Genomic DNA, 13611 nt, shown 5'->3' on the forward strand with positions numbered 1-13611 from the left:
CTGCCCCAAAGAAAACGGGGGTCAACCTATTCTCCAAAGCCCCTGAAGGCAGAATGAGAAGCAATGGATGGAAACACATGAAATAGTAGAATCGCTTTATAATGCCTTTGGAATCTTTCATCCAATTTTGGTCACCACAATATTAAAAAAAAGATGTTGAGACTCTGGAAAGAGAGCAGAGAAAAGCAACAAAGGTGATTAGGGGACTGGAGGCTAAAACATATGAAGAATGGTTGCGGGAGTTGGGTATGTCTAGTTTAATGAAAAGAAGGACTAGGGGAGACATAACAATGTCCCAATATTTGAGGGATTGCCTCAAAGAGGAGGGGGTCAACCTATTTTCCAAAGAAGCAGAAGGTAGTGCAAGACACAATGGATGGAAACTAATCAAGGAGAGAAGCCTCCTGGAATTAAGGAGAAATTACCTGACAGAGAGAAAAATTAACCAGTGGAATGACTTGCCACCAGAAGTGGTGGGTGCTCCATCACTGGTTGTTTTCAAGGAGCGATTATGCAGCCCCTTGTCTGAAAGGGTCTCCTGCTCGAGCACAGGGTTGGACTAGACAACCTCCAAGGTCCCATCCAACTTTTTTTTTCTTTCATTCCCTTCCAGAAACAAACCTGCTACTTCAAAGTTATACTCCGCTCTCCACGGAACGTAGCAGTCACTGCCTGTACGAGATCTTGACCTCCAAAGGAGCCTCTTCTGCTCAGTCTAAGGATTCTGAGGGTGTCCAGCAGCCGAGCAACCTCTGGTGTGGAAGCTGAGTTCACACCAAGCTTTGATTCTTCTGACACAAATCAAGAATGAGACGGTTTGCTCCAGCACAAATTCACCTCTTCTGAGTGTCTGAAATTGTTCCTTGACATCCAGGGAGGCCTTTAATTCCACTTCTCCTCTTTTCTATCATCTTCATCTTTGAGAAGAATCAATATTTTGGTTATTCGGTTAATTAATCTTAATAAAGCCATCAGCATCAACACAAGCAGTGTCCCTTCCTTGTCCAAATCCTCTCCATCCTTCAGGTTTTGACACCCACAGCACGAAGACACAATTGTTTGTCCAAGAAAGGGGGATGGGGTCTCTCCTTGGCTTTTGCTATCCCCATCCATGAGGTCCTTTTTAACCCATGAGTGTCCCACCTGGGAGGAAGAGAGGCCATCAGGCCCCCTGAAGCATCCATGGTGGGAACTGCAACAGCTGCCAGATGCTTAATGGGAAGGAATTTGGTTCTTTCCCAAACTTCTGGAAACTAGCTGTGGTTGATGGATGCCTTTGAACAGTTCTCTTTTCCATAACTACAATCAACAATTTTTAACAGAATTAATACTGTTTCTTGAAACCCCTCCCTCCCTCGTTTGCATAAAATGTGTCCAGGGAGTTTCTCCATTGGATTTCTCACATACATCCCACTCTCCGTTTCCCACGCACATCTATTCAGAAAGATGCCAAATTGCTCCTTGGCTGTAAATTCTCCGTGGGCGGTGGACGTGCTTTCCAGGGTTTTGGGAAGGGGGAGGCAATCCCGGGGCTCCCAAAATCCTCATTACCCACCTGGATACTGACCCCCCCCCCCTCCTTCTACCGACTTCATCCTAACATCAACTGGGAGGGGGGGAGGAATTGGGCCGGAGCGGAACCCAAAGCGTGGAGGGGCGGCGAGCACCTGCGAAGCAGAGATGGTCCAGCCATGGGGCGGGGCTTCTGGAGAATGGGCGTGGCCTCCGCGCAGGTGAGCGCCGCTGCCACCTGAGGCTCCTGCCAGATGTAAAGGCAAATCCGTGGAGGTCGCTCTGCTTCCGCGCCTGACAGAGACCCTCTCTCTCGCCAGCCCCATAATGCGCTCCCAGCTGCCTGTGCCGCCCCTTCTGTGCCTCTTCGGCACCCTCCTGATGCTCTCCCCGGTGCTGCCCGGGCATTTTATGGACGCGTCCGTCACTGATCCAGAGGTGCAGCAACCCCTCGCTGCCGCCATAGAGAAATACAACGGCAGAAGTGACAGTGCCAACTATTTCAAGGTGCTGAGCCTTAGGAAGGCCCGATATGAGGTATGTGTCTGGAGTTGGGGAGGATTTGGGGGCGGTGTCAGCCTCGTTGGAGTAGCCAAAGGACTGGGATTGTCTTGGAAACATGGAAACAATAGCAAGAGCGGTTAGACTTATGTATCGCTTCTTGGTGCTTCACAGCCCTTTCTAAGATGTTTACAGAGTTGGCCACTTGCTCCCAACCATCTGGGTCCCTATTTTAACCACCTCGGAAGGCTGAGTTAAATTTAACCCGGTCAGGATCGATCTGCTGGCAGTCAGCAGAGTTAGCCTGCAACCTAACCCCAGGGAGGGAGGGAGGGTGGAAGGAAGGAAGATTATATCCCGCTTCACAGTGTCTCTAAGCAGTTTACCGAGTCAGCCTCTTGCCCCCCACAAAATCTGGATCCCCGTTTTACCAACCTCGGAAGGACGGAAGGCTGAGTCACCCTTGAGCCAATCAGGATTGAACTCCTGGCAGTTGGCAGACTAACCTGCAATGCTCCATTCTAACCACTGTGCCACCAGGGCTCTTAATAGAAAAGTTTTGGGGGTGCTGGAGGGAGCTTAGGGGGTGTTCTAGGGGAGGGACGGTTGTCGTGGACCAAAAGAACAGGATTTCTGCTGTTTGTATCTGATAAAGAAATATTTCCACTTGAACTGATGTTGCTGCTCTCGAGGTATAAAGTGCTTCCTGAACCCGATCATGGTTTCTAATTAATTAGAAGGCCACGTACTTATCTTTAAATCCAGGAGGCTCCGGCAAAACTCTATCTTAAGGTGGTAATGGCGAAAACAACATGTGAAAAGAGGACCAATAGGCTGACATATAAGAAGATCCAGGAATGTGAGGAGCTTCCAGGGATTCAGGATGTGAGTTTAGATGCCAAATTCTGATTATCCATTTGGGGTTTATTTGAACAAACCTGCCTTGTCTGAGCTCAGCAGCCACCTCGGCAAAGGACGTTTTAATTATTTCCATGGACGACTTCAATTCAAAACATTCGGGGTGACATAATAGCGGTGTTTGCTATTTGAGGGGCTGCCCCAAAGAAAACGGGGGTCAACCTATTCTCCAAAGCACCTGAAGGCAGGACGAGAAGCAACAGATGGGGACATCTGAGATAGTAGCACAGTTTTATAATGCCTTGATAAGGCGACCCTTGGAATATTGCATCCAGTTTTGGTCGCCACAATATTTAAAAAAAGGATGTTGAGACTCTGGAAAGAGGGCAGAAAAGATCAACAAAGAGGATTAGGGAGCTGGAGACTAAAACATATAAAGAACGGTTGCAGTAATTCAGTAGGACTAGGAGAGACAGGACAATCATATCCCAATATTTAAGGGGCTGCCATAAAGAGGAGAGGGGTCAACTTATTTTCCAAAGCAGCAGAAAGCAGAACATGAAGCAGCAGATGGAAACTTATGCAGGAGAGAAGGAACGTAGAACTAAGGAGAAACTTCCCAACAGTGAGAAAAATTAATTATGGGACTGCTTTCCTCCAGAAGTTGTGGGTGCTCCGTCACTGGATATTTTTATGAAGAGATACAAGAAATGTTTGTCTGGAATGGCGCAGGATCTCCTATTTGAGCAGGGGGTTGGACTAGATGACCTCCAAGGTCCCTTCCAACCTTGTTTTTCTCTTTCATTCCCTTCCAGATACGTACTTGCACCTTTATAATTGAATACAGCTCTCCAAAGGATAAAATGTTCAAGGTGGGCATCGGCTGTTCCTGATCTGGACCTCCAAAGGAACCTCTTCTGCTCAGGCTAAGGTTTCTGAGGGTGTCCAGCAGCCGAGCAACCTCTGGTGTGCAAGCTGAGTTCACACCAAGCTTTGATTCTTCTGACACAAATCAGGAATGAGACGGTTTGCTTGAGCCCAAATTCACCTCTTCTGAGTGTCTGAAATTGTTCCTTCAAATCCAGGGAGGCCTTTTCTTCCATTTCTCCTCTTTTCTATCATGTTCATCTTTGAGAAGAATCAATATTTTGCTTATTCAGTTAATTAATCTTAATAAAGCTATCAACATTATATCTCTTGTGTCCCTTTCTTGTCCAGATCCTCTCCATTCTTCAGGTTTTGACACCCACAGCACAAAGATACAATTGTTTGTCTTTGAATAAAGACTTTGCTTTGTCCAGAAATTGGGGGGGGGGGTCTCCCCTTGGATTTTGCTTTGCCCATCCATGTGGTTTTTTTTTAACCCATGAGTGTCCCACCTGAGAAGAGAGGCCAATAGAGACCCCTGAAGCATCCTTCGTGGGAACTGCAACAGTTGCCACTGCCCCCCCTTCCAAAAAAACCTCCCCACCTCCAGGTACACACCTTGTACTGCGCTTTCATAAGGCTCAGCACCTTGTAATAGTTGGCACTATCACTTCTGTCCTGGTTGAATTGCTCCACAGCTACGGCGAGGAATACCTGCACCTTCGGATCAGTGACGGGCGTGTCGGAAAGATCCCCGAGCAGCTCCGGGGGCAGCATCAGGAGGGCGCTGAACAGGCCGAGGAGCGACGGGACAGGCAGCCGGGAGCGCACCATGGGGCTGGCGGGAGAGAGGGTCGCTGGCAGGTGGCGAAGCAGACTGATCCCCACGGATTTGCCTTAGATCTGCAGGTACCGCAGGTGGCAGCGGTGCTCACCTGGGCGAAGGCCCCGCCCATTCTCCAAAAGCCCCGCCCAATTGCTTCCCCATTCAGCATCTGGCAGCTGTTGCAGTTCCCACCAAGGATGCTTCAGGGGTCTCTGATGGCCTCTCTTCCTCCCAGCTGGGACAATTATGGGTTAAAAAAGACCTCATGGACTGCATAGCCCAGGGAAGACCCCAATTTCCCCCCACTCTGGACAAAGCAAAGTCTTTCTTGGACCAGCCATTGTTTCTTTGTGCTGCTGTGGGTGTCAAAACCTGAAAGTTGGAGAGGATTTGGACAAGAAAGGGACACAAGCAATATAATGCTGATAGCTTTATTAAGATTAATTAATTAAATGAGCAAAATATTGACTCTTCTCAAAGATGAACAGGATAGAAAAGAGGAGAAGTGGAAGAAAAGGCCTCCCTGGATGTCAAGGAACAATTTCAGACACTCAGAAGAGGTGAATTTGGGCTGAAGCAAACTGTCTCATTCCTGATTTGTGTCAGAAGAAGCAAAGCTTGGTGTGAACTCAGATTCCACACCAGAGGTTGCTGGGCTGCTGGACACCAGATCAGGTACAGGCAGTGATTTCCAATTTCTGTGGAGGGCCGGATAGAACTTTGAAGTAGCAGTTTTGTTTCTGGAATGGAATGAAAGAGAAAAACAGAGTTGGAAGGGGCCTTGGAGGTCATCTAATCCAACCCCGTGCTTAAGCAGGAAACCCTGTACCATTCCAGTCAAATGGCTGCATATTCACTTCTTGAAAACCACCAGTGATGGAGCACCTACAACTTCTGGTGGCAAGCCATTCCACTGATTAATTGTTCTCACTGTCAGGAAATTCAATTCCACGTTGCTTCTCTCCTTGATTAGTTTCCACCCTTTGTTTCTTGTTTTACCCACAGGTGCTTTGGAGAATAACTTGACTTCCTCATCTTTGTGGCAGCCCCTCAAATATTGGGACAATGGTATGTCTCCCCTATTCCTTCGTTTCATAAAACTAGACATGCCCAATTCCTGCAATTGTTCTTCATATGTTTTAGCCTCCAGTCCCCTCATCCTCTTTGTTGCTCTTCTCTGGGCTCTTTCCAGCATCTCAACATCTTTTTAATATATTGTGGTGACCAAAACAGGATGCAATATTCCATGTATGGTCTTATCAAGGCCTTATAAACTGGTGCTACTATTTTATGTGTTTCCATCCATGGCTTCTTGTCCTGCCTTCAAGTGCTTTGGAGAATAGGTTGACCCCTGTTTTCTTTGGGGCAGCCCCTTCAATAGCAAACACCGCTATTGTGTCACCCCTAATGTTTTGAATTGAAATCGTCCATGAAAATAATTAAAATCCCTTTTGCAAAGGTGGCTGCTGAGCTCAGATAAGGCAGGTTTATCAATTAATTTCATTTATCAATTAAACTACAAATAGATAATCAGAATCTCACCTTACATGTGATACTCAAACTGTCCTTTTTACATGTTGTTTTCTCCAAGTCCACCGAAAGATGGTATTCATCCCTAGTGTCCACCTGGATTTAAAAATAAGTACATGGCCTTTTAATTAATTAGAAAATATGATCAGCTTCATTGGTTGTAACCAGGAAAGCACTTTATGCCTTGAGAGCAACGAAAACATCAGTTCAAGAGGAAATATTTCTGTATCCGATACGAACAGCAGAAATCATGTCCCTCCTCTAAGCTCCCTCCAGCACCCCCAAACCCTTCTATTAAGAGCCATGGTGGCACTGTGGGTAGACTGCAGCATTGCAGGCTAACTCTGCCAACTGCCAGGAGTTTGATCCTGACTGGCTCAAAGTTGACTCAGCCTTCCATCCTTCCAAGATTGGTAAAATGAGGACCCAGATTGTTGTGGGCAAGAGGCTGACTCTGTAAACTGCTTGGAGGGTTGTAATGCTCTGTGAAGTGGTATCTAAGTCTAAGTGCTATTTAAGTGGTATTGCTATTTTTCCTTCCTTCCTTCCTCCCCTTCGGTTCCCTTCTCCACCATAGTTGAGATTAGGTTAAGTCGTTGGAGAGTAGCTGAGCTACTACTCGCGGTTCGCTAGAAAATTTCCCCGTTCCTACTAGTGTATTTCCTAAGCAGAAGCCGAGGCTCCACGTGGACAATGGAGATGCGGGGAAATCCTCCCCCAACCACTATTGTCGCCCCCCTCCCCAAAGCAATGGAGAGCAAGTCCCCCCTCCCCCATGGAGAGTTTACAGCTAAGGGGCATCTTGGCATCTTTCTGAATAGACGTGCGTGGGATAAGAAGCTTGGGGTTTATGTGAGAAATCTAAAGGAGAAAATCCGTGGATACATTTTATGCAAACGAGGGAGGGAGGGAGGAGGGGTTCCAAGAAACAGTATTAATTGTTAAAGTTGTTGATTGTTGTTACCGAAAAGAAAACTCCCAAACACATCAAACAACCACAGCTAAAGTTTCCAGAAGTTTGGAAAAGATCCAAATTCCTTCCCCATTCAGCATCTGGCAGCTGTTGCAGTTCCCACCAAGGATGCTTCAGGGGTCTCTGATGGCCTCTCTTCCTCCCAGGTGGGACACTCATGGGTTAAAAAAGACCACATGGACTGGCAAAGCTCAGGGAAGACCCCCATCCCCCCCCCCACTCTGGTCAAAGCAAAGTCTTCCTTGGACAAACCATTGTGTCTTTGTGCTGTGGGTGTCAAAACCTGAAGGTTGGAGAGGATTTGGACAAGAAAGGGACACAAGCAGAAACATCACGCTGATAACTTTATTAAGATTAATTAACTGAATGAGACAAATATTGATTCTTCTCAAAGATGAACATGATAGAAAAGAGGAGAAGTGGAAGAAAAGGCCTCCCTGGATTTGAAGGAACAATTTCAGACACTCAGAAGAGGTGAATTTGGGCTGAAGAAAACCGTCACATTCTTCATTTGTGCCAGAAGAATCAAAGCTTGGTGTGAACTCAGCTTGCACACCAGAGGTTGCTCGGCTGCTGGACCCCCTCAGAATCCTTAGACTGAGCAGAAGAGGTTCCTTTGGAGGTCCAGATCAGGTACAGAAGTTATCTAGCGTGAACATTTCATCCTTCGGAGAGCGGTATGTAAGTCTGAAGGTGCAGCGTTGTATCTGGAAGGGAATGAGAGAGAAAAACAGAGTCGGACGGGACCCTGGAGGTCATCTAGTCCAACCCACTGCTCCAACAGGAGAACCTGCACCATTCCAGACAAACATTTATTGTATCTTTTCATAAAAAATGTCCAGTGATGGAGGAGCCGCAACCTCTGGAGGAAAGCAGTCCCATGGTTAATTTTTCTCATTTTTAGTAAGTTTCTCCTTAGTTCTAGGTTGCTTCTCTCCTTCATAAGTTTCCATCCATTGTTTCTCATCTGGCCTTCTGCTGCTTTGGAGAATAAGTTGACGCCCCTCCTCTTTATGGCAGCCCCTCAAATATTGGAATATTGCTATCCTGTCTCTCCTAGTCCCAATGAATTCCTGCAACCCTTCTTTATGTCTTTTTGTCTCCAGCTCCCTAATCCTCCTTGTTGCTCTTCTCTGCCCTTTTCCCAGAGTCTCAACATCTTTTTTTAATATTGTGGCGACCAAAACTGGCTGCGATATTCCAAGGGCGGCCTTATCAAGGCATTATAAAGCAGTGCTACGATTTCAGGTGTTCCCATCCATTGATTCTTATCCTGCCTTCAGGTGCTTTGGAAAATAGGTTGACCCCCGTTTTCTTTGGAGCAGCCCATCAAATAGCAAACACGGCTAATGTGTCACCCCTAATGTTTTGAATTGAAGTCATCCATGAAAATCATTTAAACATCCTTAATTAAAACGTCCTTTTGCAGAGGTGGCTGATGAGCTCAGACAAGGCAGGTTTGTTGAAATAAACCCCAAATAGATAATCGGACTTTGGCCATCCAATCTCACCTCCTGATTGCCTGGAAGTTCCTCACATTCCTGGAACCTTCTATAGATCAGCCAACCGGCCTTCTTTTCACATGCGGTTTTCACCAGGAGCACCTTAAGATGGACTTCCACCGAACCACCCACCTGGATTTAAAGATAAGTACGTGGCCTTTTAATTAATTAAAAAGCATGATGGGCTTCTTTGGTTGCAACGAGGAGAGCACTTTCTGCCTCAAGAGCAGCAAGGACATCAGTTCCAGCGGAAATATTTCTGTACCCGATACGAACAGCAGAAATCCTGTCCTTTTGGGCCACGATAACCGTCCCTCCATTAGGACACCCACTAAGCTCTCTCCAGCATCCCCAAACCCCTCTATTAGGAGTCCAGATGGCACAGTGGTTAAAATTCAGCATTACAGGCTAAGTCTGCCAACTGCCGGGGGTTCGATCCTGACTGGCTCAAGGGTGACTCGGCCTTCCGTCCTTCCGAGGTGGGTAAAATGAGGACCCGCTTAGAGAGGGCCGTGGAGCACCATGAAGTGGTATATAAGTCTAACCGCTCTTGCTATAGTTTCCAGAGCAATCCCGAGTCCTTTGGATCCTATTCCAAGGATCCAACGAGGCTTTTCTCCCCCTCAAAAAAAAACCCCTCCCCATCCCCAGATACACACCTTGTACCGCTCTTTCCTAAGGCTCACCACCTTGTAATAGTTTGGCCAGTCCGTTCTCTCCCGGTTGTAGTGCTCCACGGCTATGGCGAGGGGTACCCGCACCTCCGGATCAGTGAGGGGCACGTATGGAAGTCTCCCCGTTAGGAGCTCCGGGGACAGCACCAGGAGGGCTGCGATGAGGCCGAGAAGAGACGGGACAGGCAGCCGGGAGCGCACCATGTGGCTGGCAGGCGAGGAAGCAGACCGACCTCCATAGAATTCCCTGAGATCTGCAGGAGCCGCAGGTGGCAGCGGGGCACACCCGCGTGGAGGCCACGCCCATTCTCCAGAAGCCACGCCTTCCGTGGCTACACCACCTCCGCTGCCCAGATGCACGCCGTCTCCACGACCTTTGGGTGCCCCTCCGGCCAAATTCTCTCCCCCCCCCCCAGTTGAGGTTAGGCTGAAGTCGGGGGGGGGGAGGGCGGGGGAGTCAGTTGAGTTACTACTCGCGGTCTGCTAAAAAACCTCACCGTTCCTGCTAGTGTATTTCCTAAGCAGAAGCCGAGGCTCCACGTGGCCAACGGGGATGCGGGAAAAATCCCCTCCTCAACCAGTATTGTCGCCCCCCCCCCCCAAGCCATGGTGAGCAAGTCCCCGCTCCCCCGTTGAGAGTTTACAGCCAAGGGGCATCTGGGCATCTTTCTGAATAGAAATCTAAAGGGAAAAAAATCCGTGGACACATTTTAAGCAAGCTTGGACAGATGGTTGGTCTAGATGTCCTACAAGCAATGTTCCCTCTAATTTTATTTCAGTGTGAGCAGAAAAGTATAGTGTTTGAGCGGCATATTTTCATGCCTGAGCACCTGGCTTTTTTTCACAGGTGTCACCTAAGACAACAACGAAATCAGCATTATTTGAAACTCAAAGTTATGTTTATTCAAGGTACCCGCTTAATTAAAAGTGTTATATAATATCAGTATCACTTAACAACGGTCCTGCTTAGCAACCAAAATGTTGGCTCAGAAACTCTGGCATTGAAGCATGCAAATCTTAAAGCTGTTGTTACAAGATCCTTGCATCCCTAACCCTTTAGAAAAAAAAATCCCAGGGGTTTTCAAACCTGACAACTTTAAGATTTGTGGACTTCAACTCCCAGAATTCCTCCTCCAGTCATGTTGGCTCAGAAAGGTCTCCTCCATTTATCTGTTACCCGGGTTGTGTGTTGCCTAAGCATGAGCCAAGGACACAATTTAAGCAAGTGAGGGAGGGAGGGGTTTCAAGAAACAATATTAAAACTTGTTAATTGTTGTTACCGAAAAGAAAACTGTCAAACACGTCAAACAACCACAGCTAAAGTTTCCAGAAGTTTGGAAAAGAATCAAATTGCTTCCCCATTCAGCATCTGGCAGCTGTTGCAGTTCCCACCAAGGATGCTTCAGGGGTCTCTGATGGCCTCTCTTCCTCCCAGGTGGGACACTCATGGGTTAAAAAAGACCACATGGACTGGGAAAGCTCAGGGAAGACCCCCATTCCACCACCACCCCCAATCTGAACATAGCAAAGTCTTTCTTGGACAAGCCATTGTGTCTTTGTGCTGTGGGTATCAAAGCCTGAAGGTTGGAGAGGATTTGGACAAGAAAGAGACACAAGCAGGATCATCACGCTGATAACTTTATTAAGATTAATTAATTGAATGAGCCAAATATTGATTCTTCTCAAAGATGAAGATGACAGAAAAGAGGAGAAATGGAAGAAAAGGCCACCCTGGATGTCAAGGAACAATTTCAGACACTCAGAAGAGGTGAATTTGGGCTGAAACAAACCGTCTCATTCTTGATTTGTGCCAGAAGAATCAAAGCTTGGTGTGAACTCAGCTTGCACACCAGAGGTTGCTCGGCTGCTGGACACCCTCAGAATCCTTCGCCTGAGCAGAAGAGGTTCCTTTGGAGGTCCAGATCAGCCACAAACTGTGGTTGTCAACCTCATTGGCATTGGCGGGAATGTACTGCTTATAACGTTAAAGTAGCAGATTGGTTTCTGGAAGGGAATGAAAGAGAAAAACAAGGTTGGAAGGGACCTTGGAGGTCATCTAGTCCAACCCCTTCTTCATACAAGAGTCCCTGCACCATTTCAGACAAACACTTGTCATTTCCTATACATTTCCAGTGATGGAACACCCACAACCCCTGGAGGAAAGCAGTCCATGGTTATTTTTTCTCACTGTTGGGAAGTTTCTCCTTAGTTCTCGGTTGATTAGATTAGATTTGAGATTAGATTTAATGAATTTATAGGCTGCCCAATCCCGAAGGACTCCGGGCGGCTTACAACAAATACATTTAAAAAATAGAAAAGTTAAAAACAAACAAAGAAACATAGGTTAAAAAAAAGTCACAACATACACCCAGTCTAATCGGGGCTGGACCTCAGTCATGAGGTCAATAGCCCCCGGCCTGCCGGAATAGCCAGGTCTTAATAGCCTTTTGGAAGGCCATGAGAGTTGGTAGGGTCTGGATCTCTGGGGGCAGTTCATTCCATAGGGTCGGAGCAGCTACAGAGAAGGCCCTCCCCCGGGTGGTTGCCAGCCGACATTGTCTGGCTGACGGCACCCGGAGAAGGCCCACCCTGTGCGATCTTATCTTCTGCTTATGCACTCAGTGGAGGGGGCACCAGGCGGTGCTCCAGGTCCTCCCATGCATGCTACACAACCATTCTCTCAATCATGCCCCACTGAGTCCCCCCAGGGAAAAGGGCGGCATATAAATAAACTAATATATATATCTATCTATCGCTATCGTGTCACACACCCCCTAATGTTTTGAATTGAAATCGTCCATCGAAATTATTAAAATCCCCTTTGCAGAGGTGGCTACTGAGCTCAGACAAGGCAGGTTTTATCAATTAAACCGCTAATAGATAATCGGCAATTGGCATCCAATCTCACCTCCTCTTTCCCTGGAAGTGGCGGACATTTCTGGATCTTCGTAAATATTACAACGAAACCAGCCATCTTTTTGCACCTTGTTTCTACCAACTCCACCAGAAGATGATGTTCCTGCACACTACCTGGCTGGATTTAAAAAGAAAAACATGGCCTTTTAATTAATTAGAAATCAATGCTGAGCTTCGTTGATTGCAACCCGGAAAGGACTTTATGCCTCGAGAGCAGCAAGAACATCAGTTCAGGAGGAAATATTCCTGCATTAGATACGAACAGCAGAAATCCTGTCCTTTTGGGCCACGATAACAGTCCCTCCGCTGTGACACCCCCTAAGCTCCCTCCAGCAAATGTTTTCTATTAAGAGCCCCGTGGCACAGTGGTTAGACTGCAGCCTCGAAGGCTAACTCTGCTAACTTCGAGGAGTTCGATCCCGACTGGCTCAAGGGTGACTCAGCCTTCACTCCCTCCCAGGTTGGTAAATTGAGGATCCGGCTTGTTGGGGGCAAGAGGCTGATTCTGTAAAATGCTTAAAGACACTGGAAAGCAGGATATAAGCCTAAGTGTTCTTTCTCCCTCCCTCCCTACTTCCCTGGGGTTAGATTGCAGGCTAATTCTGCTGACTTCCAGCAGTTCGATCCCGACCGGGTTAAAGTTAACTCAGCCTTCCGAGGTGGCTAAAATGAGGAGCCAGATGGCTGGGAGCAAGAGGCCAATTCTTTAACCCGCTTAGATAGGGCTGTGAAGTGGTATATAAGTCTAACCGCCCTTGCTATTGTTTCCAGAACAATCCCGAGTCCTTTGGCTACTCTAACAAGGCTGCCCCCCCAAAAAAAATCCTCCCCCACCTGAAAACACACACCTGATACCCCGCCTTCAGAAAGCGAAGGACCTTGAAATAGTTGGCGCTGTCACTTCTGTCCTTGCTGTATTTCTCCACGGCGACTTCGAGGGCGTTCTGCACCTTTATATCAGTGAAAGGTTTGTCTAGATACCCGTGCAGCTCCGGGGAGAGGATCAGGAGGGCGCCGAAGAGGCCGAGGAGGGACGGGACAGGCAGCCGGGAGCTCATCATGCGGCTGGCGAGGGAGAGGGTCGCTGGCAGGCGGAGAAGCAGACCGACCTCCCCGGATTTGCCTTAGATCTGCAAGAGCCGCAGGTGGCAGTGACGCTCACCTGCGTGGAATCCACGCCCATTTTGTAGAAGCCCCGCCCCAATGGCTGGACCATCTCCTCCGCCCAGGTACTCGCCGCCTCCGTGCGATTTGGGTTCCCCTCCGGCCCAATTCTCCCGCCTAGTTGAGGTTAGGGTGAAGGGGGGAGGGGGAGAGAGACAGTTGAGTTACAAGTTTCGGTCTGCTACAAAACGCCAGCGCTCCTGTTAGTCGTGTATTTCCTCAGCGTAAGTCAAGGTTAGGTCAGTCAGGTAAGAGAGGCGCGGAAGTAGAGAGACCTCGACGTGTTTG

The 13611-nt window shown here is 47.8% G+C and overlaps 1 protein-coding gene across 1 annotated transcript; it reads right to left on the reverse strand.

Annotated features, from left to right (window-relative positions):
* Positions 1-5235: 5235 nt before the first annotated feature.
* LOC116520170 (cystatin-1-like) lies at positions 5236-13217 on the reverse strand. The gene is made up of 4 exons (XM_032234321.1): positions 13008-13217; positions 8579-8701; positions 6107-6190; positions 5236-5304 (listed from the first exon to the last, which is right to left on the reverse strand). The coding sequence occupies exons 1-4, from the start codon at positions 13215-13217 to the stop codon at positions 5236-5238; spliced, it is 486 nt and encodes a 161-aa protein (XP_032090212.1).
* Between the last annotated feature and the right edge of the window lie 394 nt (positions 13218-13611).

Source organism: Thamnophis elegans, chromosome 17 (genome assembly GCF_009769535.1).
Source record: "Thamnophis elegans isolate rThaEle1 chromosome 17, rThaEle1.pri, whole genome shotgun sequence".
Lineage (NCBI taxonomy): Eukaryota > Metazoa > Chordata > Lepidosauria > Squamata > Colubridae > Thamnophis > Thamnophis elegans.